Source organism: Tiliqua scincoides, chromosome 1 (assembly GCF_035046505.1).
Source record: "Tiliqua scincoides isolate rTilSci1 chromosome 1, rTilSci1.hap2, whole genome shotgun sequence".
NCBI lineage: Eukaryota > Metazoa > Chordata > Lepidosauria > Squamata > Scincidae > Tiliqua > Tiliqua scincoides.
Window position 1 is genome coordinate 105,119,628 of NC_089821.1, and position 25,689 is coordinate 105,145,316.

At 43.6% G+C, this 25,689-nt stretch overlaps 1 protein-coding gene across 8 annotated transcripts in view; it reads left to right on the plus strand.

Annotated features, from left to right (window-relative positions):
* Positions 1 to 1,666: 1,666 nt before the first annotated feature.
* Positions 1,667 to 25,689, plus strand: part of MYO3B (myosin IIIB) — a 309,268-nt gene continuing 285,245 nt past the window's right edge. For 6 of the 8 annotated variants that reach the window (XM_066612189.1, XM_066612190.1, XM_066612191.1 and 3 more), the window contains exons 1-5: positions 1,667 to 1,765; positions 19,864 to 20,047; positions 21,292 to 21,426; positions 24,633 to 24,737; positions 25,016 to 25,115. In XM_066612189.1, the coding sequence (XP_066468286.1) occupies positions 1,764 to 1,765; positions 19,864 to 20,047; positions 21,292 to 21,426; positions 24,633 to 24,737; positions 25,016 to 25,115 (526 nt within the window). In that variant the 5' untranslated portion in view covers positions 1,667 to 1,763. Of the gene's footprint in view, positions 1,798 to 19,863; positions 20,048 to 21,291; positions 21,427 to 24,632; positions 24,738 to 25,015; positions 25,116 to 25,689 lie in introns of all 8 variants that reach the window. The other 2 variants (XM_066612192.1, XM_066612194.1) reach the window with 2 other exon arrangements.

The following is a 25,689-nucleotide window of genomic DNA, read 5'->3' on the forward strand; positions in this document are numbered from 1 at the left end:
AATGAAGAAAACATTTTAGTGCCCCTTCAAAGTTTTGTTGTGGTTTTGCATGGGTACCCTCCCTTCTTTCCATTGCAAACAAACATTTGACACCTTTAAGATCTCAACTCCAGTTAAAGGGGAGGACCATTCTTACTTGCCTGCTAGGATCAGTTAATCTGTTGTTCCTCTGAGTAGCATGTGTGTTTCTTCGTCTTTTGTACATTTTCCCCAACAGAGTCATTTGATGACCCAATAAATTCCAACTTTTATTCTGTTTCCTACCAAGAAACTAGTCTATGTGACACATTCCTTTGCTATAATGGGAGGTGAGTCCTTCCTGCTGTGAGGTCCTCAACCTGTTGTCCTTCCTTCATTACTTCTTAACATCCGCCTCTTTATTCTCCCTTCACTGCTGCCTCAGAGCCCAATCCTATCCAATTTTTCAGTACCGGTGCAGCCGTGCCAATGGAGCGTGCACTGTATCCTGCGGTAGGGAGGCAGTCACAGAGGCCTCCTCAAGGTATGGGAACATTTGTCCCCTTACCTCGGGGCTGTACTGCAGTTGCACTGATGCTGGAAAGTAGGATAGGATTGGGCCCTCAGTGTGGTAGACATATGTGCCTCAATGGGTCACAAGGAATAGATTATGTTTTCTGTTTGCTGCTGCAACAAAAGTGCTGCCCTAGGCAGCCATAGGACTGCCTAGAGGCAAGGTTGTTATGATGTGCACGTGTGTCTGTTCTCCGGCCAATCAATTCACCCACCATTGATTTAATCCTTGCTTAATTTAATTTTCCAATTCATTGCTGATCTAAGTATTTATTGGACAATACCCTTCTCCTACCATCTTCTTTCAGTCTCTTTCATAGGGGAAACCTGGAGCCATTTATTTATGCAGCTGCCTCGAGTCTCCTCCAAATTAAACTTCCCTTCCAAAATGGTCCATGTCTGATAGCCCTGAATAATACATTTCTAATTTATGAATCTTCACGTAAGGTCCCTTTTGATAAGTCACTCCATAAAGATTGCAGCCAATGTAACTCTAAAATGAATAGATTCTATCTTTTGTGCCTATTATTATTGTTTGAAGCCTCTTAGAGAAGAGAAATTATGTAAATTGGTGTCACGCTAGGCTACTGCTTGCATGCTGGGAATGCATAACAACGAGCTTGTCAATGAAATATTTCATCTTGAGCAAGAATGATCATCGGCATTTAGGGCTGCAGTCCACATGAACAGTTTATTATTATTTTTTTATGACCCAGGACTAATGACTGTTTTTAAGAAAAATCTACTTGAAAAGGAAAACTAATAAATCTGCCATTTAAATGTCCTGAAAGATGACCGATTGCCCTTCAGAGCAAAAAGTGCACTGGAAAGCAACAGGAAAAATGGATGAAGAAACAAATAAAACAGCCAGTGCTTTGTTCCTGACTGCTTAATACCTAAGTGGCTTTTATTCTGCAGCCCAATACATGTAAAAGACTCGATAAATAGATCAGACTCAGGACCAATTAGCGTCACATTAATCTGTAGCAATCATGAAGTGGAGCTGCTGGAGGTTGCGCCAGTTTATCTGTACCCTCCATGGCCAGGATCTTAAGTGGGCAGCACATGCTGTACTGTGGCCGAGGACATGTTGGGAGATGACATGTGGAGAAGGAGCAGAGCTCTTTCTCCCTGGCAGTTAGCAAAGTCATGCTTGGGGGAAGATGGAACAGCCAACTGCTTAAGTCCTGAAGAATTCTGATCCGCATTTTGCCAGACAAAGGTCCCACATAATGTAAGCTGGTTTTAGAAAATTAGGTCACTCCTGTAAGTCTGCAGTTTATTTTCTTTCTCATTCCCTCCTGTTTCTGCCTTGCTGAGATTTCTTTTCCCCTCTGTGCACGTCTTCTTCGGCGCTTCTGAACAGAATGCGGTGACAGGCTGATTTCGGTCTGAAGGGTCACTGTTCTGCCAGAGTCAGCCGTCCTTCCATCTAACACTTAACTGGCACGTGCATTTTGTCCTTGCTGTTAAATTGCTGTCAAAGGAGGTGTTAGCAAAAAGCATTCTTGGGTATTGATTTTCACGTACAGAGACCATAGTTCATAGTCACTTGATTTGCCACCTGCAGTTTGTAGTTGAATGGGCTCAGGAGATTATAAACTTCATTTTAGCACTGTGTCTAGGGCAAAGTTAAAGTCTACCATCTAATGCCGGTGATGATTTTTTTTCTGACTTAAAAAAAAAGAAAGATATTTAATGAACAGACATTTTAGTGAAACCATCCACAACAGTTTTGCTTTAGTGAGTCCATGTTTTTCAGCTTTGCAATGGTTGGAGGCTGTAAAAGGATCTAATTTACTTATTAGAATGGTTAGACTAATGACTGTTAATTCATATCCTGTATAATGGGGAACAGAGTACACCCAGCATCAACCATTTGCTTAGCAGTAACTGACAAGGTACATGGTTTTATTATTTCTCTTGCTGATTTCTCAGAATTGTGGCTATCTGATTCCTCAGTGTTATGGTAGAATAATGTACATTGGTGCATTAGTCACTGTGTTATGGACTTTGAGGCCTCCAGATCAAGCTAGATGATAAATTAATTGCATGATTGAGTCTGTGTTTGGTTTTGTTTTTTTTAATCATAGCAGCTGTGTGGGATCTCAGTCCAGATCAGAACCACGGGGAAGGGCTTTTGCTGCCCCCCATGCGCCCAATCAGAGCTCCCTGTGTCTATTTTCCTGAGAAAGAATCTCTGCTTGTGGTACACATGAAATCACCAGTGCTTTCAGTATTGATTGTGGATGCTTCTTGCCTTTCAGGTTCTGTAAAGAAGGAAACCAGGGCAGGAAACTGTTCCCACCAGCCCATTTATTTCTTTATTTTGCATTGATGAATTTCCTTTGTGAAGAATAATTTCTTTGTAAATGAATCACCACCTTGACCCCGAGAAAATAATTGTGCTTTCCTCGCTTAGCATGTTGTTCACCAAAAGAAACAGGCGCTTTAACGAAAGCAACAAATGTGCAGTGATGGATTTCATTTTTCTTGGAAATGTAAGCTGAGAATGACTCCTGTTCTCCATTAGTGGTGAATAACTTGGTTATAGGGTAAAAACAGTTCACTCTTAGGTTTGCTTCCCCATAGCTCCAGTTGGTCAAATGATTCTCTACAAGTCATTCTTAGTATGGAAAATATCACTTTTTGTTAGCTGATTTGATGTTTCTTGCTTGCTAAACTGTGTTTGGGTATTTGCACTCAGTCAACAAGAAAGAGTTGCTTCTGGACAAGGGTTCTGCACAGGAATAGACAGGAATGACAGGAATAGACAGGAATAGACAGGATAGACAGGAATGCACATTCTCTCAGGCTGGCAATGCAAATGCAAAAGACTATCCCCACCAGCTGACTGGGCTAGCTGGTGACCAGGGCTTTGGCTTCTTATAAGTCTAATGGCCCAGTTCTATCTTTTGGCCAGCCTGTGGGGTGCAGCAGCACCAGACGCAGTTTCTGCTGCCTCCTACTGGTGCTCCTGGTCCCCAGTGGGCTTACTCAGATTCATGCTAAATTTGCTGGTGTAAATCTGGTAAGTTCAAGGGGCATGTTGGGCTTGGAGTTCTAGATCTTGTGGATGCTACTGCTGCCAAACTCCACTCCTGACCTGCCCCCTGTCTGCTCCAATCCATCTCAGCTACCAACTTACCAGGCTTGGTGGATGATCTGTGGGCCACTATCATCCATGCGCGGCCCCCCAATCTTTGCGCTGGTGGCAGCCTTGCAGAGCAGCTGCCATGCCGGTGTCCTGCAGAGTACGCTGGCAGATCACAAGATCTGCCACTATATCCTGCAAATAGGATTGGGCCATTAATTAAATACTTAGTACAGGTGGGGCCTCTTTATCTGAGAATTTAGGCCCCGCAGTTTTACCTTTACTGCAAGTCCTGAACCCACAGATCTCCCCACCTTTGACCGAAAACTGGGTACTAATTTTTGGCCTTCTGGAGGCCTTAGAGCAATTTTCAAACTCCCTGAGAGTTTGAAAACCACTGCTCTAAGTCCTTGTGGGGGCAGGTGGAAGGCGGTGACGTGATCCCCAGGATCGCATCGCTCCGGGGACTGCAGGAGCTTGGCTGTACTTACCAGAGCGCCCTACATGACCGTCTGCAGGGTTCCCCAAAGCTTAAGAGGTGAAAGTGGAACAATTGCACCCCGCCTCTGCAAAACCGGGGAGCCCTTAAGCTTTGGGGAGCCCTGCAGAAGGTTGCGCAGGGCTCCCTGCACCCTCTGGAGGCTGCAGGAGTCTCTGATAAGTCCAGCCAAGCCCCTGAGCAATGCAATCCTGGGGATCGCGTCGCTGCCTCCTCTCTGCCTCCTTGCTGCACCCGCCCCTTAAGGAGGCAGAGGCCAGGACCCTCAGGCTGGGGCGTCGCGATGCCCCAGTTTGAAAACCCCTGTCTTAGAGGGCCTCCTGAGGGTTGGGGAGGCTGCACATGGCCTCCCCAGCCCTGAGAAGGGCCTCAGAACACGACTGGAGCACAGATCCAGTTGTGTTCAAATGACAGTAGGTAAGGAGATCCACTTATTTGATTATCTTCAAATTTCTGTATCTGCAGAACATCCAGGAACTGATCCCCCACAGATACTGGGACACCACATGTATGTATATAGCATTGAAGAATGATCAAAGTGCTTTACATATATTATCTTGGTGAATCTACTACAACAAGCCTGGTCAATGCTATCTCCATATTACAGATGATGTTATGGAGACTTGAGCCTGGGAAAATGTTGATTGTCTAAGACCACCTAGTAAGTTCATGGTGTTTGCACTATTTGAACTAGTTCCTGGTTCACAGCTCTATGTTAAAGAAGAATGGCCAGAGAGGGTATTAATATTGATACTAATACTAAAAATACTTAATATTAATAAACTCAGATGTTTTAACAGGCCCTGATACTTTACTCACATTGAGTTGCTTCCCTTTCCTCTCTTCTATGGGCACAATCTCCCTTGTGCACAGAAGGGTATGATTTTGATTGATTTTTCACCTTCCCTTTCCAGTTCCTGCCCTTCCATTTGCTGCTGGGGGTCCCAAACCTTCAGGAGGAGGTGTGCTGGAAAAGGAAGGGGGTATTACCAAAAATTGTAAGCCTTTCTTCTTGTGGAGTGCTTTCATAAGAGAAGGTTTGGAAACAGCTCACAGAATGTTGTTCATAAGGAACAGCCCACCAAAGTGACTATGGTGTTTTTTTTTCCTGCCAGCCCAAATCCTTCTCCCACCAAAAAGCTTTGATGTTTCAGTGGAGAAAAGTGTTCTTTTCTTTTAACTGAACATGGAAAAAATTACAAGTGCACTGAAGTGTCATGCAGTCCATTAAAATTCATGAAAAAACTTAGTTCCTAGCCTGCAAAGATAATTGTTATGCTATACAAAATATCATAATTTGTTTTATATACCTTATAAAGCTGCCTGTAAATAGACAACTTGGAACTTTTAAGAAAGGCAGGATGAGAATGGAAAAATAAGTATATGCCTAATGCCCTTGGTGGGCCACTCATTTTGAATAACCTGTGACATTTATGGTCCAATTCTATCCCCACGGCCACTAGTGTAACCAGTAATGTGCCAGTGGAGGCTGCTTTATGGTAATTGAAAATTCACTGGCTCAGGTTAGCTGGAACAGGGGGTTGGAGGGTGATGGGGAGGGGATCAAATAAGGTGGGAGGTGGGCAGAATGGAACAGTGATGGATTGGGGAGAGAGTGGATCGGGCCCAGGAGGGGGCAGGGGTGACAGTGGCACACATTAAACCTTGATCCCCTTCCCAGGCCTGATCCACCTTCATGGATCAATGTAGACTTGTGACAGCAATATTGCTGGTGTAGGTCTAAGTTGACCCATAACGTCTTCTAGGGCTTACCTTAGGGCAAGGGGGCAAATGTCCCCTTACTCCAAAAAAACCTCCAGCAGCCAAAAGTTCCCTGCAGGATGCAGCAATAGCCACACTGGCACAGGTGCATCGCTGTGCAGGGGTTTAAGTAGGATTGGGCTGTTACTTGTTTTTAGCTGATGGTTCTGTCTTTTTGGTTTGCTGTTGAATTTCTCGTCTTTTGTTCTTTCTTACCATCATAAGTTGCCTTGAGGAATGGAAAAATGGCTAGTAGTTGTTTTTAATGAATAAAAGTAATTAATAATTGATTAGCATGATGTGCTTGAAGCATAATAAAACCTTAAAATAGGTGTTGTTTTGTAGTGTCACATGTCTGGTTGGGTGAACATAGGGTCTGACCTGGTACAGAACACTGATAGATGACAGTAAGACAGGTATAGGGCATTGTGCAGAGTTCACACAGCCTTCAAAAGCTGAATTGATTGAAGGCATCATGGATGAAAAGGAGGAATTTGACTTTCAGTTCTCAGACTTATACAAAACTCATCTTCAGATGTAGGTCATCACAGAAAGTTTGGAAAAACACCTTGCCATCCAAGACACATGGCATTTTCTATCCAGTCTTAATCTTTGCCAACTACAGCAAATGATTTGATTGATTGATTGATTGATTTACAGCAAATGATTTGTAAAATAATGAGCAGAATGAATGGTATAAAACAGAATCCGTGGCATAGCAAGTGGGGGTGGTATGCCCCAGACACCACACTGGAGTGTCACGTGAGGGGCTGCTGCGTGAGACCCAGCCAAGATGGTGTTGGTGGCCTCCAAGTGTTTTACTGGCTTCCCAGTCAGGAAACTGTTAAGCCTCCAATGGAGGAGGAAGGGGCGAGGCCAGATTGACTTCACAATGTTGTCACCCTGGGTTCCAGGGCCCCTAGTTATGCCGCTGGAATTAACTGTTCAACAAAAAGTGATGGAGGAAAATGGTCACTCAGTTTTGAATGTCGATGTCATAAAAGGACAACGTGCACTTAGTGCAGCAGGTTGCATCAGCAGCAAAGGAAAAGGCTTGGTGGCTCTTGAAGCTGGCAGTCTCCTGCCGTTATAGAAGATTACAAGTCCCAAGAACAACTGCACACTTCCCTTTACTGCTGGCATGTGTTGGGAGATAAAGGAAGGCGAGAGCTTTAGAAAAAAAATATTTGCCACTTTTTATAATGGTGCCTGAAAAAAAAAATTCTCTGACCTTCTCACTCTCACTTACTGCTGCCCTTCTTCACTGCACGGCCAGCCGAAATGAATGAAAGTAGAAGGCCCATTCTCTTGCTCGGCTCCCATTCATTTCAGTGGCACACGTGCGAGAGAAATGTACGATTTGTGACATTTATCAGCAGTGTTGATGGTTAGAATTTTCCTTCTGATATTTAGATGTTGAGACCAACCACCATGCACACAAAGTATAAGACTGACAAGAAGGTGAGCAGAATTCGCAGCTGTGATCATTTTGCTGCAGTCTGAGCATTGTGCTGATGAAACAACCCAACTGAGAAAGAAGAGAGATAACCAAGGCACCTCTGACCCTGGGTATCTGGGGAGAAATACAACAAACTTCTTCAACCTCCTTTTGGTAATTAAACTACACAAACACATGTCAAGTTCTTTTGTAGCACTCACTTCCTTTGTTTTCCTTTTTTCAATCTAGTCAGAGTAGCAGAACCAGCATTTTTGTTGTTTGGTGGTTTTTTGTCATATGCATTTCAAGGATTCATTAGAACTTCAAATAACTTCTCTTTGTTTAGTAGCTGACCAGCTGAGAATGTGAGTTAGGCAGTGATATACAGGCAGGTAAGAATACATGCAGGAATAGACAAAAGCAAAAGGCAGGCAGTGGACACATTTGGTCAGAATCTGGTGCCAAATATGGGTAGATCTTACACCTACATGGGCCATCTCAAAAAGCTTCAGGAGCTTTCAGTACTCCAGTCTATTGACCAAATTCTCCATTCTCTATCATCCATTATCAGTTCTGAGGTGTAAACCCCTCTTTATTTCAAATACTATATGCTGTTAAGGTTGCAATCCTATACACACTTCCCTGGAAGTAAGCCCCATGAATATAACAAGAATATGATATAAAGAATATAAAGAGAAATACTTCTAAGTAAACATGTATAGAATGGCACTGTCAGCATACTACCTGGTGCTGAGATTCTTATCTTGCTTTGGTCATCTTCCTCCTTGGCCACTGCAATCTTATTTTATTTCAACCTTCTCTCACCTCTATGCAGATTTTCTCTGTCAGAGGTTTTTGCTTTCCTAGTTTTTGAGATCATGTAGCCCAAATCCCTGGTTTCCCTTTCCCTTCCATGTCAATGCAAATGACTTACCGTACCTTGAAAGCTCTCTACAGTCTCGTCTCTTCTTGCCCTTCCAACCTAATATATTCCTGCCTGGAAACTTTGCTCCTCTAGCTCTATAAACTTCATCTGTTTGTATGTCTCCTAACTGCTTTACCTGTTTTGCTGCTTCTTGCTTGCGTGATGCCACATCTTCCTTCAAATGTCAGTTGTCCTACAAACTTGATTCAAACTTCACGCTATCTCTTTTGTGAAGTCTTGTTGTTTTCCTCTTTATTCCATGCTGGTCAGAGCTAATGTAGAGTACTGCATCCAATTCTGGGTGCTACACTTTAAGAAAGATGTAGCCAAAATTGGAGCAGGTTCAAAGAAGGGCAATAAAAATGATCAGAAGTATGGAAAACAAGTCCTCTGAGGAAAGGGTGAGGAAACGTGGTACGTCTAGCCTAGAGAAGATAAGGCTGAGGGGGCGACAACTTGATAGCACTTTTCAAACACCTGAAATATCTGTCAAATGGAAGCAGACAAGGATTTGTTCTCTGCTGGCCCAGAGAGAAGGAATAGATCTAATGTGCTTAAGCTGCAGGAGGGGAGTTTTCAGTTGACTATCAGGAAGAATTTCTTAACAGTAAGAGCAGTTATAATGATAATTTATTTGAGTAAAACCTGTCCAAAAATTTAGTAGGTATCTTTAAGCATTGTCAAAGGAAAAGCAATGGATTCCCATTTTCTGTTTCTGAGCTAATCAGAAATTTAATTCCCTTACATCCAATCCAGTGGTTCTTTTAGGGAGATTTACTCCCTAAGTAAGTCTTTGCAGGGGAGGGGCCAAGGCAGCAGTGCGAACACCAGGATCACAGTCCCTGAATTGCATTGCTAAGGGGAGGGGGTGAGGAGGGGTGCTTTTCACTTACTTTTACTCACTGTGGGCTGCTGGAGGCTCCAAGAGATGTGGGGAGCCCTGTGCAGCCCTCTGCAGGGCTCCCTGATGCTTGGAATCAGAAGCGCACGTGAAGCACTTCCTCATTACGTCGCAAAGAGGAAGTGCTTTGCGCTCGCTTCTGTCACAGTGTTCCCAGCATCGAGGAGACCTGTGTGGGGCTCCCTGCGTCTCCTAGAGCCTCCAGCAGCCCACAGTGAGTGAAAGTAAGTGGAGAGCACCAGTGGCGTCACTAGGGTTCGCGTCACCTGGTGCAGGATGCCAGTGTGTCACCCCCCATGCAGTGGGCAGGGCAACACCCCAGGTGGTGGGCGTGGTGATATACCATCACTCTGCCTCCACTGGTTTTTTGACTGTACCTTTTGATAGAACAAAGACAGAACACACACAGTGCCCAGTTTAATTTAAGAACTTCTGTTTAAACCAGATCACTGTCAGAATCCACCTGTATTTGCAAGTCTCAAAAAAGTTCACCTTATCAGCTGAAGCCTCTATTTTGATCCTTTTTTTGGGGGGGGGGGGGAAGGCTGCCTTCTGGAGCATTTGTTGGGCTCCAGTTCCATCAGATCTGGACCATTCTGGTGGCTTTACCCTTTGCCTGGCCATCCCTTTGCCTGGCCTGACCAAGAGCCAAGGCATGTTTGCTTACTCACGAGTAAATACGACCGTGAGGTTCAGTTTCGCTTTCCATAGGACTCAATACATTTGTCTGCTTGGAGGGAGGGACTTCCTTCTCAGGTATTTTTTGGGGCTGCGTTCATTGGATCAGGACCATTCTGGTGTCGTTGGATTCCTCTCAGCCTGCCCGTTCCGACGAACTAAGGCAAGTTCACCTACTTGCGAGTAAACGCACGATACAGCTCAGTTTCACTTTCCATAGGGCTCCATGCATTTTTTGTTCTCTGGTTGCAATGGAATGTGCTTCATGCTATTGTGGGGAGGTGTCAAGAAGGCCTATAAGAGGTAAGTAACAAACTTTTCAGTAGGCCACCTGATCAGCAATGGGTCTCCTTGGACCAGTACCACCTACATAGTGGGTGTAAGTCCAAGGAGAGGAAGGGGGCATGTCGGACAATGAAAGAGGAGATAGCGTCCTGTGCAAGTCACTGCTACTGGGATCCTCCCCCTCCCTCCCTCCCCTGAACTGCCCATGAACCACCAACACTGACCTACCTGCTGTATTGTGGCACCTGGGGGGGGGTTTCTGGTGCACGCAGGTTGCTGCTGGCCGTTTCCACCAGCAGCTCCATCACACATGATAGTGGGGTGACATTTGTGCCTTCACTGAACCTTTTATGATAGGAAGATCTGCTGTTGTACAAGGCCCATAGGATTGGACTATTAGGTACCCTCCTAGTTATTCTTTCCAAGAACGTTCACTCCAAATGCTGAATTTAACTTTTAAGGTGCAGCGTTGGATTTCTAATTTGCTTAATAAGAACATAAGAACATAAGAACAGCCCCACTGGATCAGGCCATAGGCCCATCTAGTCCAGCTTCCTGTATCTCACAGCGGCCCACCAAATGCCCCAGAGAGCATACCAGATAACAAGAGACCTCATCCTGGTGCCCTCCCTTGCATCTGGCATTCTGACATAACCCATTTCTAAAATCAGGAGGTTGCGCATACACATCATGGCTTGTACCCCGTAATGGATTTTTCCTCCAGAAACTTGTCCAATCCCCTTTTAAAGGCGTCCAGGCTAGACGCCATCACCACATCCTGTGGCAAGGAGTTCCACAGACCAACCACACGCTGAGTAAAGAAATATTTTCTTTTGTCTGTTCTAACTCTCCCAACACTCCACTTGTAGGCTAATGGAAAAGTGATAACAATCACAGGATCTAGTTTGGTGGTGTCTACAGAAATGCCTGCATGTACATGTACACATATGCTAACATTCTTTCAAATATTCTCCTTTGATTTTTTGGTGTTTATTCTTTTGTGAGGGAATGGCTGCAGTCAATTATTCCATAAAAGCAACTTTGGTCTACCCAGTTCCATGTGGTGGTGGAAGATGTGCCAGAGCTAATTGCGCATGCAGACGCTTTTAACACCATGTGGAGTTGTGCATATGGAACAATAAAAAATATTTGCTGCTTCATTGCCTCCAGCAGCCATGATAGCAGAGTCCAAAAAAAGGCTCAGTCATTTACATCACTATTCCCCAATAAAGTATCTGTCTGGATCTGAGCCTTGAACTAATTTCAGGGTAGTGACAGGCCTGTCCAGAAGGGTTACATTACTTGGGACAGGGGGTAATGACTCTCTGCTGGAAGGCAGCTCGTGTTGCTGAAGACCATAAAGATATTTACCATTTCAGAGGGCTTGGGTTGAAAATAACATGATCAGTCAGAAAGAGCAATTGTGGTTCTATTGTGTTTGCTCACTGGTCTGATACATCTCTTAGGTGTCAGATGAACAAAGAGGAGATACAAAATGAAGAGGGCTGTTTAATTCTTCCTTGGACATTGTTAGTGTTTTGGAAATGCCAATATAATTTTGCTCTTGCTTATTTTACTTGCCAGTAAATCAATTGTCCCGCTTTTCAGTGGAAGTGATTTCAGGTGGATCATTCAGAGCACTCTCTAAATGTTGGTTTTCCGTGGTGTGTTGGAGGAAATTAAAAAATAGTTTCCTCTTTGGAGGGAAGCAGAGTAGCTTAAGCAGCGGACCCCCCCTTTGGGTATCACCCCAGGGAACCTTCCTCACCTGGCTGACTGCTAATCAATAAAAAAGACAAAGAGGCAATGGCTTGTTAAAGTTGCAAAAAAAAAAAAAAGTTATTTATTTACAGTTCCATTGAGTGTAAATTTACAGCATCTGATTAGGATCAGAGGTTCAGCTAACACTGAGAGATAGCAAGGCCCTGGAGCTGCCTCGCCCTGCATGCCTTGTGCTCAAGATGGCCTGGGCATCAGAGCCCTGCTGTGTGCCATCTTAACAGGTTGGTGGTCAGAGGACAAGAGGAAGTGCTCAGAGGAGAAGGGAAGGAGAAAGGGTTAGGGCCACACCCCACACGGATCACAGAGAGAACAGGTAGAAAAGTCAGAGTCACTGGGCCGTAGCTTGACCCCTTCTGGACAGCATCCTGCCCCTCTGAACAGCAGACAGAGTTGCACCAACATGGTGAACATTCTCCTAAAATTGAAAAGTAGTACACTGGAGGTTCCATTTGCCTCAAAATTAGCATATATGATGCAGCTGAACAAATGATTGAAGAAATACTCAACAAGCCGAACATTCATGTATTTTTTAATTTTTTTTGCTCTTTGGCGTCCTCTTGATTCTTTTTTACCTGTTGCTCTTCTCATGTTTAAAAACATATGAAGAGCATTGTTGGATCAGGCCAATTTCCTGTATCTCAGAGTTGTCCACCAGATGCCCCAGGGAGCATACAGATACCTGTATCCTGTTGCCATTCCCTTGCACCTGGCGTTCAGAGATAGGAAACCTCTAAAACCCAGAGGCTGCATATAGTCATTGTGGCTTGTGACCTGTAATGGAATTTTCCTCCATAAATCTGCTCAATTCCCTTTTAGAGGCATCTAGGCCAGGTACTGTCACCACACAGTTCCACAGATAAATTTAAATGGAAGGATGCTTTAAAAAAAACAAAGAGTTCCACAGATAAATTTACTTGCTAGGTAATGAAATATTTTATTTTGTCTGTTCTAATTCTCTGACCACTCAATTTTATGGATGTGACTTGATTCGTGCGTTGTGCGAGAGGGAAAAGAACTTCCCTCTATCCACTCTATCACATGCATAATTTTATGAACCAATGCCTAATAAAGGTTTTTGAAATGGAAAATAATTTTATGTGTCTCAATCATGCACCTCAGGAACCTTTTTTCTGAAGGAACCCCAAACACCTTTCCTAATAAAGGTGATGCCACAGCCAGTAATCATTTTGGTTGTTCTCTTCTGCACCTTTTTGAGTTCCACTATATATTTTTTTGAGATGCGACTGCCAGAACTGGATACAACACTCCAGATGTGGCCTTACCATCAATTTGTACAATGGAATAATCATACTGGCAGTTTTATTCTCAGGGCCCAATTCTATACTCACATTCTGTTGTTGCATGTTGTCCCCTGCTGGCATTGATTGCCATAAGCAGTCAGCACCGGTTGTAAAAGGCACTTCAACAGTGTGCTATTTAGTGCACTGTTGGGAGCGCTGGCAGGAAAGCCTGTGCCTTCATGCTCACTCCATTGTGTTTCCTGCTGCTCGCAGGAGCAGGTGAGTCAGTGGAAGAGGGTGGGGAAGGGCAGAATTGGGTGGGAGGGGGGCGAAATGGAGTGGGGAAGGATAGCAGTGGAGCCAGGGATGGGTAGATTGGGCCTGGGGGGGGCAGGTTTTGCTGTGCCACCGGCTCTGATATCCTATCCCCCTTCCTGGATCTAATCGTATGGCACAGGCCCATACAGATCTGTGCCAGCTATTTAGCTAGCACAGGTCTGAGTAGATCCTCCCTCTATACCATGGAGGCTTACGATTGTTATCTTACCCAGAGGACACCTCATGGACTGTCCCCTCGCCATAGGATACAGTGGTCACTATTTTGGTGCCACTGTATCAATGGGGTGGTGGTGGATAGAATTGGGTTGTTAATCCCTTTTTAAATTATCTCTAGCATGGAATTGGCCTTCTTCATCACTGCCACACACTGGATTGACACTTTCATCAAACTATCCACCAAAATCCCAAGATCTCTCTCTGGATTTGTCATAGACAGCTCAGAAGCCATTAGTGTATATGTGAAGTTTTAATTTCATTTAGAGAGATCCTTTTGGAACACACTGTCCTTGGTTTCATGTGCCAAAAACTTCTGTTGGGTCTGATTGGTAATGGATGTAAGATCAGAAGGTAATTGACCAAATCATGTAGGTCCCCACAGCCAACTGGATTTAATGGCAGGGAAGGCAAATGAAGCTGACGATAAAGAGGGCAAAAAGAAAACTGGTGTTGAGAAGAATAAAAAAAAGGATGTGTATATGTTTGCAATAGGTGTTGAAAATTCCCACAAATGTGTGCCATGCATTTCCAAATATGAATTAGCTCACAGTCAGTTCAAAGATGGTAATATAACATCAGCCCCTACCAGAAAGAAAGGTTGTATAAATCCAGTTATGAAAACATTTGAATGTTAGTTGGCCTGCCAGCTGAATGTTTGACAAGACTGGAAAGCTTATGCCTGCTTTATCCAGAGTTTGCTGTAAAAGTGGCTCTGTTTTGGGATATCCCAGGCTCACAGTGGTATGTAGAAGTCAGAGGTATGATCATTTATTCATTATTAAACTGATACGTAGACCACCTTTCATGCCTTCTCAGTAAACTAGCAACAGGAACAACAGTGCAAGCCTCTCTGCTTAGTGCTTTACTTCTTTTGCACATAAGGGCTGCCTTCCTCCATGTGGGTTTGCAGAGGTATGATGGGTGTGTGCCCAGTTTTCTCAGTTGTGATCTGAAAAGCTCACCCATTCCCCCCTCTGGTCTCGTCATTGCCCTTCCTCTCACCTGCTCCAACTCCAGGTGTTCTGCACAGCCAATGAGGGTGGAAGACAGAGACAACAGGTGGGAGAATCCACATCAACTCTATCTCCTCCTATGTTGGGGGATATCTATGTATTCCTTGCACTGCAACCTGACCAATGTCACTGAAGTGTATTGTGTCATAGGGGCCTGTCGGTTAATGAATGCATCTGGTTTAGTGGAGCTCAGTTACATACACAAGTAGTGTCATAGCATTATTCCCCGCAGGAGCTGGACTTTCCGGAAATGTGAGTTCTTCAGTACACCATTTACTAAGGTAATCGTTTTGATTCTGCGAATTTTGTCTGAATATTGCCAGTTGTATTCTTCATCAAGGTGAAGATGCAGAGGTTTGCGGACTCTTATTTGTTTTATATGTGAGCTATTCATTTTATAGATGATCCTGTGTTGTCACATTAATGCTTAGGATGATTAAGATTGCAAGATTGACTGACGTTCCCTCTCCGCAGCGCAGAGGAGATGCAGCTATGCAATAATTGATGACATGCTGAGCTTCATCTTTCTTAACAGGAGGACTGGCTTTCTGTATAACTGAGGTTAAAAATGTCTCCTGGCTCATATTTTCAGCTCTTAAAAACCTGTCATGCCCAATCTGGGTTAATTTGTATTGGCAGATAAAAAAAGTTACGAAGTAAGAGAACAGATGTTGTGAATCTATGGTGGTTGTGGTTTTTTGTTTTTTTTAAAGCATCCTTCCATTTAAAAGGGATGCTTTAAAAAAAACAAAAAACCACAACCACCATAGATTGGTTGTTCTTCCAACAACACCATCTTGTTGTTCTTCCAACAAGAATTCTTTATAGAAATTACTGAGTGTGTCTACTGTTCATCTTGAATGTGAAAGCTATAGCTTTTGGCAAGTGTCTTTTTAAAAAAAATCAAATTTGTTTGTCTCAGTAAGCTAAGCACCAGACTGAACTGTACTGTACTATAATGTCAAATGAAGTGCTCCTTACACTCCCCAGAGCAGTGTTGCCATCCTCTAACAACATTGCGGCTCTCTCTAGAAAGCTGTGTTTGACAACAAGCCATTGCTTCAGTGATCCTTGTTAGTGACAAGAAGACATGCCAATGAGGGCTTGGTAGAAACACCAGTTTAGTTTCAGTAGTGTAAAAAATAGCACTAAGACTTTTCAGCTTCAAAGTATTAAGTATAAATTATGATTGTGGTGCACTAAAGCAAGTGTAAGTCCTTGCAAGTCTCCCTTTTGGTGTTTTAGCTACTAATCTGTGGTGTTCTAAGAAGAGGGCCTGTGATCTGTTGGCGGCTGTTGCATAAGAAGCTGACGTTGTTGCATTTGAAGCTGACTTATGTTGAGTAAGACCATTGATCCATCTGGACCAGTCTTGCTTCACCAAGCTCTCAGGGTCAAATCACACTTTGTTACATCAGTTTGTTTTTATTCAGTAAATAGCAGCCAGATGCATGCTGTGTCTGCGGCATGAGGGAAGGGGGGCTGAAATTCCTTGCCCCTGTCATGGTCCCAATCCAGACTACTTCTCCTCCAGCTATTTGTCTTGGAGAAAATCTTCCATTGACAGCACTACCCTACACTAGCTCTCCAAGAACCAATGGCATCATGAGGCTGGGGCAATGGGGGTTGACACTGCCTGAGTTTCCCTTCTGTTTTGGACCCAGCCACGAGTCTCACCTTTGATTGTGTTTTTGCTGCTTGATGGCAAGAGCATGTGGTGGCTGGTCCTGAAACAGCCGGAAGATTGCCAAAGGGAGGCAGGCTTTACACATTAAACAAATGTGAGAGCCCAAAGGGTTGGGGGCAAAATAATTCTGTCATTACACCATACGCAAACTTTCAGAACTTCTGGAAAACTGCCAAAGGTAAGCACCACTGCTACTTGAGATGTTCTGTAGAGGACATTTACATTCAGTGCTTTTGAGATGGTTAATACAAGGATATGATTCAGCAGACTCATAGCGGCTAGAGCAATGCTAGAGGAAGCAACAATGAGAATGCTAACAGGAAGTGGAGTCTAGTACGCTTGTGATCTGTCTCCTTCCTCTGCTGTCCATTTCCTGTTAGCATTCTCACTGTTGCCTTTTCAAGTGTTCCTCACTTGAACTCACACTCCTAAGTGTTCAGTTATGAGTCTAGTGTTCAGTTGTCTACTTCCTTTTCCAAAAAAACTCCCATTTGCAAAGTATTTGCAAATGAAGAGAAGTGAGTTATGAGCACAATGGGGGAATTTGAGTAGGGTTCACTACTATTTGTGGTTTCAGGTATCCGTGGCAGCAGCAGCAATGTATCCCCCCTGTGGATACTGGTTCAACTTTCAGCAGCAGTCCCAGGAGTGGGTGGGCAGGCGGGGAGCGGGAGGCAGGGCTGGGACCCAGCAGATATGCCAGATTCGAGCTCCTCTTTCCAAGCAACGCAGAGCAGCTGCAAGCTGCTCCACTCTCCTCTGACTTGTGCCACCTCCAGAGGTGGCGCAAGTCCAAGAAGTCCCATTGGGGCTGCAGTGGCTTACCCAGGGGTAAGGGGAAGAGTTTCCCCTTGTCTCCGGCTGAACCACTTCAGGCCCCAATTTTGTGCAGGATGCAGCGCAGGCCTCCTGGCTTGCCTGTTCCAGCGCAGGATAAGATTGCGCTATAATTCTCTTAAAAATGAGGCATCTGGGGCACCACTAAATGGTGCCCCAGAATGAGGCAGCAGAATTCTGAAGTGGTAGAGCGGCCTGGATCACTTCCGTGTGGAGGTGGATGAAACCATTTTTAATTCTCCCCTAAATAAAGAGAAAACTCAATGAAAGACAAAAATTAGCACATCAGGCAAGAAGCTTCTAGCTCAGCCAATTCCTTAGATCAGTGTTGTTCAAACTGTGAGGTGCGGCTCCTTAGGAAGGCACCAGGAACTCAAAGTGGAGGTGTGGGATGTCCTCTTGCAGCGATACAATCACACCCCTGGGCAGAATACGAGCCTGTCTTCTGCCCGTCTTCTGCGCTTTTTGTTAAGCAGAAGAAACAGGAGTTGCTCAGCTGCTCCCTCCGAGAGTGACTGGAGAGTGGCTGCTGCCGTCCCACCCCTTCTCCCTCCACTCTGAGGCTGCTGCCTTCTGTATTTGCTGCATGTTGTTTCCAAAGCTCTTCGACTCCAACCCCCATCTGGCAAGTACTGAGCATGCTCATTTTGCAGTCCTTGTCCTTGCCGACCTCCTTGATCCTTGTCTGGTTGGTTCCTAGTTCCCAGCCTGGGAGCGCTTCTCATCAAAGTGAAATCTCTCTTTTCAACCCCCTCCCTCTTCCACTCCCCCCCTTTTGATCTCCAAACCTTCCCGCTTTCCTCCCCCTCCTCAAATAAAATGCTTCCTATTTTACCAGTCACCAGGGATCTTAAAGTTGTTTCCATGCCGTTGGCAAAGGGGGGTGGGTGGGAGAGAAGCACACACTTTACTTGGCCAGGAGCAGGAAAAGGGGACTGTTTTTAAAGTGATTTATTAATCTTGTTGTTTGCCTGAAGACGAAAGGCTGTATTTTTAAAGTGATGACTCTTGCTATTTGAAGGGAATACTTATCAGCCATTGATGAAGTGATTGCCAGCCCAATCCTATCCACACTTTCCTGGGAGTAAGCCCCATTGACTCTAATGGGATTCACTTCTGAGTAGGCATGCGTAGGATTGGGCTGTGCATCTCCTAGTATAGGAGACAAATCAGCTTCCTAACCAAACCCTTATCAGCTCTGATATATTTTCATGGTCTATTTTTGTTTTCCCCACCGGCTACTGGAAAAATTAAATTACATTGAATAAATAAAGCGTTCAATCCTATCCAAGGAGAATGGGAGAAATGACTAGTTGGATTGGGGTCTACAGGGGTGTGTGTGTGTAATGTTGGTCAAACTAGTTGTTCACAAAGTTCATTTGATAAAACAATTCTATTGGTATGCTTACAAAGTTAAAAAAAATGAGTCTTCCTGGACACCTACTCCAGCATCCTGTCTCCAACAGTGATCAGCAGCTGATCATTTATAAAGCATGTATATTGCTGTGTATTAATAATATATTTTTAAGACCTGCATTTAATTAATGATATGATTAATATAATTAATATTAATATAGTTAATATTTCTGACCACTTCCTGTTTAATGATGTCACTTCCAACCCACAGGAACATGATGGAGAGTCATGGCCAACAGCCACGGGGGGGGGGTGTCAAGGGAGCCACTGGCCGGAAACGTTTGAGTACCACTGCCTTAGACTTTCTACTTGTAGGGAGTTTTCCACAGGGGGACCATTCACCTGCAATGTGAAGTACTACAATCCATTTTACCACCTCAGGATTCTGCCACCTTTTCTCCATCACATTTTACCACATGTGCAGGACAGAGTTTAAACAGAACCCCCCCCCCCCGCCCCAAACATGTGAAACCACTTTGGAACTTGAAGGGACTTCTGACTGCAGGTTGTACTGTGACATCTGTGCCACAGAAGAGAAGCACAGGTCTAATGCTCAAAAGGAAAAAACGCAAAAATTTCACAAGTCACACCTTTGTCTTTTCCTTATGCCTAAAATATTTGTGTGGATTCTGGCCTGTATTTTTTGTAAGGAACGCTAAGTGTCAACACTGGGCTTTTTGTTGAGAGTATAGAATGATATAACACTATTCATTTATGTGTAGATGCAGCACCATTCATGTACATAGCATGTTAAAGGAACTACACAGGCAAAAATAAGCAGATCAATCTTCAGTGATAATGGGGAAACAGCACAGGGAAAGGAGTCACAAGAGTAGGGAGGGATGCATGTGAGCACATGCAGTTGCACATTATTAAGATTTGGTTATAGGTGAGAATGAGAATTCTGCCCTATAAGGGATAGAGGACCGAGGTTATGGTCTGAAGGTGCTGCTGCTTGGTCACTTATGCTAAGCAGGTCTAGATCTGGTCAGTGTCTGAATGGGTGACCACCTGAGATGTTTTCAAAGTACCGGAGTCTGCAGAGCCCTGAACAGAAATCTAGGTTGTTACTGAGTTGCCTGGAGTCTCTTCTCCACAAGGTAGCCTCCTGACTGAACACAATTTTCGTTAAAATAGCATCTAATCCAGTCACCAATATTTCTTTGTGAAAAACTGGGAATGGAATTCCAGGTAAACTAATTTCTAACATTTCCCCCCAGGAAGCCACTCTATGGATTGTTTCAGTATAATCAGAATATGATTGGACTGGAATCTTTACCTGATCCTTCAGATACTTGGGAAATTATTGAGACCATTGGAAAAGGCACTTATGGTAAAGTCTATAAGGTTACTAATCAGAAGGATGGTAGCCTGGCTGCAGTGAAGATTCTAGATCCGATCAGCGTAAGTAAAAAGCAGAATAAGCCATTTGATATTTTAAAGACATAAATTACTTGCACGTTGTGTGGACAGGCAGGTGTGAAGTTCATACTTGGTAAGTAAGCAAAATGGAAGTGTTGTGGAGTAAACATTTATAGTGCACAGTACACACGGATTTCAAGAAGCCTAAAGAAGAAACGGATAGTACATCAAAAAAGTACATCAGCCCCACATGAACACGGAAGGATGCTTTTGGGGGCTCAGTTTCTTAGAACCAGAAAATGACAAGACTGGGCTGCACCAGAAGACTGTCTGTTCCTGCATCCTGTGCAGAGGCAGAATCCCATAATCTGGGGTTTGACAACTGGTTTAGTACTGAAAGCTAAATTGGACACATTGCTCTAATCGCTGCAGTCATGAAGGGTAGAAAATGACTTTGAAGAGAGCTCAGGTTTCCATATATTTCAACAGCAAGCCATATGCTGCGCACCACCTGTCTATAATGGAACCCCAGATAATTGAAATGTAACATCCTATTAGATACACCAGAGAAGCCTATAGTTAAAGAAAGGGGTATGTATGTAAATGAAACCCAAATGGCTCAAGGAAAAGGGCATAAACATGGCAGAGTTGTATTGGAATAATGTTTTTTTCCAGCACAATTCTAAGCACATGTACTAAAAATTAAGCTTTATGTACAACCATGCCACACCTTACATTAAACATGTGCTTGATCCTGAAGTATTTGACCTTTTCTCTAAATAACAAGTTTGAGAGAGGATGGCAGTTCAGAGCAGGACCATGACATGGAGGCAAGGGCTTTAAGTCATTTCTGCCCAATGTTGCATATATGCAAAAGGTACCAAATGTGTCCACCTGTGGGCTGTGCAAAAATGGGTTAATCTTTGCTCTTGCCATTGGCCCAATCCAGATCACCCCTGGTGGTTGCTGTTTGCTCTGAAATGGAAACTTCATTGCTGCCCACTTCTCACAAGTTGCCACTTTTTGTGACTATATATAGGTGACCATATCAGTAGGGTTCCTGGCTACAATCCCACACGAGGTCAAACTTTGGTGGGATTTTTGGAGACCATACCATACCAATCAGATGAGTGTGGTGTATTTTTTTCTTTTTGAGGAAATAAAAATTTCCTAATGTTATCTGACAATTTTCAATGCATCTTTTCTTAAATGGAATCTTGCATGTATTGTAAATAGTAAATTTGTAATATTTATAAAATATGCATCTCTGTATGTCTCCAATTTAGGATGTGGATGAGGAAATTGAAGCAGAATACAATATTTTACAATTTCTTCCAAATCATCCCAATGTTGTTAAATTTTATGGAATGTTTTACAAGTCAGATCAATATGTGGGTGGACAACTCTGGCTCGTCCTTGAGGTAAGACACTTTGGTTTTCTAAATCTTAATTAAAGAGGATTTTAGGTGCTTGCTACTTCCTCTACAGAAGTAGAAGCAAGGACACTGGTTGACCTCTGTGCTTTGTAAAATTTTGCACCTTCCTACTTGACTATCAAAAGATCTAGTTGCAAAGGAGAGGAAGGGTAGAGATATCTAGTCTATTCAACGTTTACTTTACACCCTAATCCTACATCTCCACTTGGAAGTATCACTGATTTCAGTGGGACTAGCAGAGAAAGGTAAGTACTATAACCACCTTGGCTTCCAATTCACCCATCACTAGATCTGGTATATTCCTACTCTTTATTAGAGTTGTTTTCCTTCTCTCAGATGAGCTGCCTTCCCAGGCTAATGAGTCCCATCTACCCAATGGCTGTTTAGTCGCCTCTTACGACAAGTAGAGCCAAACTGAGGGCCTATTCTTATCCCCCAGCCCCCAGGGGAGGTCAAGCAAGTATGTATAGAATTAAAGCCTAAGACTAAAAAGCTGTTTCAGTGCATGTCCACAAGACATGTAAAGTCACTGAGATTGGAGGGCATCTGTAATCTCCTAAATGTTTAGGTTGTATCTGAGAGAAGGGAAACTCTGATCCCGAACCTCTACTGCCTTGTGGCTACATCCAGTTATGGAAAAAGCTTCAGGAGTCAACCTCGAGGCAAAATCCGGAGCCGGAGTCCCTGAGGCAGTTCATGGCTGAACACAGTCATGTTCTGGCAACTCCTGCAATGCTGCTGGAACCAACCGTATTGGCTTCTGCCTTTCCATTGGATCATTTCAGAGACGTGGAGAGGGGGGATTTGATGCATGGGTCTATCCTCCACAGCCTATCTTCCATACCTACTTTACCCAGGCTTCACACACTGGAAAGGACACTCTGTTCCAGAACCACCATTCAGAGCGCGATACCATAGTCTTCCGAGACTGAAGGATGCCAACAACTATTAGAGTTATGAATTTTGAAAAGTTCCAATATTTGGAATTCATCTACCTAGAATAGCCTGTATTTTCTTTTCAATTTTATAGAGTGAGTATCATCAATGTATCTTTTTCTTCCCCTTCTTCTAATCTGTAAAAGTTCCTTTGTAGCAGATGGGCCTGTATGCAGAGCTTGTCTTTTTTAGAGAGAGAAAAACAACAACAACAACAGATACCATAGCACAGCAATTCTCAAACATTTAGGTCCCTGGAGCCCTTTACACTCCTAAACAGAGTCTTGGGGAGCGTGCACAGAGTCTTGGGGAGTTCCAGATGCAGTGCTGAGCAGATGATGGCCAGTTATCGTGTGCTCATAGAGCCAATGATGGGGTCTCAGAGAGCCCCAGGGCTTCAAAGAGCACACTTTGAGAAATGCTGCCGGAGCAGAAATAAATAAGTACCCACCTCTGCAATTTTGTTGCCACACAGAATGTTGTGGTATAATCCATGCCAGTATGGCTAACTTTAGACCCAAGCTGAAGTAGACTGGGTTGCTTACAGCTGACATTTATATTCAGGCTGGCCTAATGGATTTAACCCATTTTTGCCCAGCCCACAGATGTACACATTCGGTCCCTGTTGCGTATGTGCAATGTTGGGCATAAATGGCTTAAAGTGACTTTGCAGCACTGAAATAAATTTGTTAAATGTGGATGCTTCATCTTAACTGGGCTGCTGCAGATCAGCTTGCCTGGATTGACCAGGTAGTGGCAAACAGACTGTAAGAGGAGCTTGGAGGAGACATGCTGGTCAGCCTGGAACTGTACGTCTTTAGATTTCAGATGTCTAATAACATCTGACAATAATAAAATAAAAGGAACGGCAATAGGAAATGGACAGAAGAGATTCTGAAGAGACGTGAGTGGTAAACCACTGTTGTAAATAAAAATACATTGAGCAAGTGTCTAATTTTACTTTTTCTCCCTTTCTTTTGATGTGTGGAAAGCTATTAATGGGAAAACGTTTGCAAGGCGCTGTGCTTTTCTGGATCAAAATGTTTCATCTCAGTTGTTGGCAAAGAAGGCCATCAAGCCTGAGTATAGAGATATGTCTGCTATCTCCTTTTTTATTGCCTGCCAGCAGAAGAATTGATGGAGGAAGGTTTGAAATGACTGTAATTTGTTGCCTCCCAGTTATCAAGTGCATCAATCTTGTCTTCATCATCATCACCATCTCCTTTTTTTTTTAAACTCCTGGACTTTCCCTCATACAAAAGTAGTTTTGGAAAAAAGAGATTCATATCAGTATACAAATATGTTACAAGCACTTTACCAAAAAATCATTTTTAAGAAAAAGAACATTCCAATTTTTTTTAAAGTTACCTATTTTTTCCATTTCATGTTTTTCTATATTCCATACACTCAAGTGCTAAGCAAAGTACATCCAGGAACACATGTTTTTACACACACACACACACACACACACACACACACACACACACACGAAAGATAATATTGAAATGTTGCTGGAAGTAGGAGCCCTGCCCTCTGAATTCTCAAATGTTTAACAGGATACACACCATTGATGTCAGTGAACCCTGTGTTCTTATTTTGACTGTGTTTATACATTGACTCCAAGGTGAATGAAAGGAGCTTATTGAAAAAAGAAGAAAGGAATTGCATTGAGAGCAGTTGAGCACCTGCGCTCATAAGTAATCTGTGGCTTTTGATGATTGGACCACTCAGAGCTGCATACATGCACGTTGTCTATGGCCTTGTCTATGAGACGATGTGCTCTGTGCATGCCTTAGGAAATACATGTGCATGGGGCTGTAGCTCAGTGGTCAAGCACCTGATTTGAAAATGCAAAAGGTCCTGATTCAATCCCTGGTGTCTCCAGGGAAAAATGCCTGTGTGGAATCCTGGATAGTCGCAGCCAATCAGTGTCAGCAGTGCTGAACTAGCTGGACCAGCAGTCTGACTCAGTACAAGGCACCTTACTTTGCTCCTCCTATACACAGCAATTTACCTTCCACAGACAAGAATAGGAAGCCCCTGATGTTCAAAGTTTCTAGATTGTGGCCATTTGGAAATGAGTGCCATGGAAATCACTAGAATGTCATTCCATATCATGTGCTCCCTGTCCAGGGAGAGCTCTGATATAGAACTGCAGATCCACGAAACAGAGATTTGCAAGCTCGACAAGTCTGTTGAGTAATCGAAGTCTTGTTTTTCTTCTCTGCTTTTTCTTCTCCCACCCCCCTTTGCAGCTGTGTAATGGAGGCTCTGTCACAGACCTTGTCAAAGGCCTGCTGAAGTGTGGCCAACGGTTGGATGAAGCTATAATCTCGTACATCTTATACGGTGCTCTCCTGGTAAGGATGTTCATTAAGCTCCTAATGACAGCAGAGGGTGTAATTTGCCCATCTGATACATTTCCCATGTATAAACGCTGCCATGGCTGACACTAATATGCTGGCTGTTATGGCAGCAGGGGGCTGCTTTGAGGATGTGATACAGTGGGCAGATGTTTCTGTAGTGTCAGCGCAGATTGTTTTGATTACCCTCCCCAATGTTCAGAGAATTATGTTGAAATAGGGGCGTGAGCATCTTTATTTTTTCTTTTGTTCGTGTCCTTGTTGCCGGCACCCAGGGTCTTCAGCACTTACACAACAACCGAATCATTCATCGTGACGTCAAGGGGAACAACATTCTCCTGACAACAGAAGGAGGAGTCAAGCTTGTTGACTTTGGTAATAACAGCTCGCTGTTTTCTCTTTCTTCCTTTTCCTGATGGCTGTACAGTGTGGCCCAAGGCATCTGTTTTTGACGGTGTGAGGTTTCTACATCTTAGTGTTCTTTTTTTAGTTGGAATCATGAAATGGGGGGGAGGGGAAGCTGAGGAAACAGTTCAGAGGCAGGAAGAAGAAAAAATACCGGTCTTGATCAGTAGATGCCTGTGGGGGACATAATTGAGACACTTAAAATTATGCATAAGATGAATAGAGGGAAGTCCTTTTGCCTCTCACACAACACCAGAACCAGGGGACATCCACAGAAATTGACTAGCTGAAGAGTCAGAACGGACAAAAGAAAATATTTCCTTCAACTGTGTGTAATTAATCTATGGAACCCCTTGCCACAGGATGTTGTGATGGCACCTGGCCTAGATGCCTTTAAAAGGGGATTGGACAGATTCATGAAGGAAAAGTCCATCACGAATTCGAAATCATGATGACAGTATGTAACCTATGGTTTTAGAAGTAGGCTACCTCAGAATGCCAGATACAAGGGAGTGGCAATAGGTATCTTGTCTTGAGTGTTCCC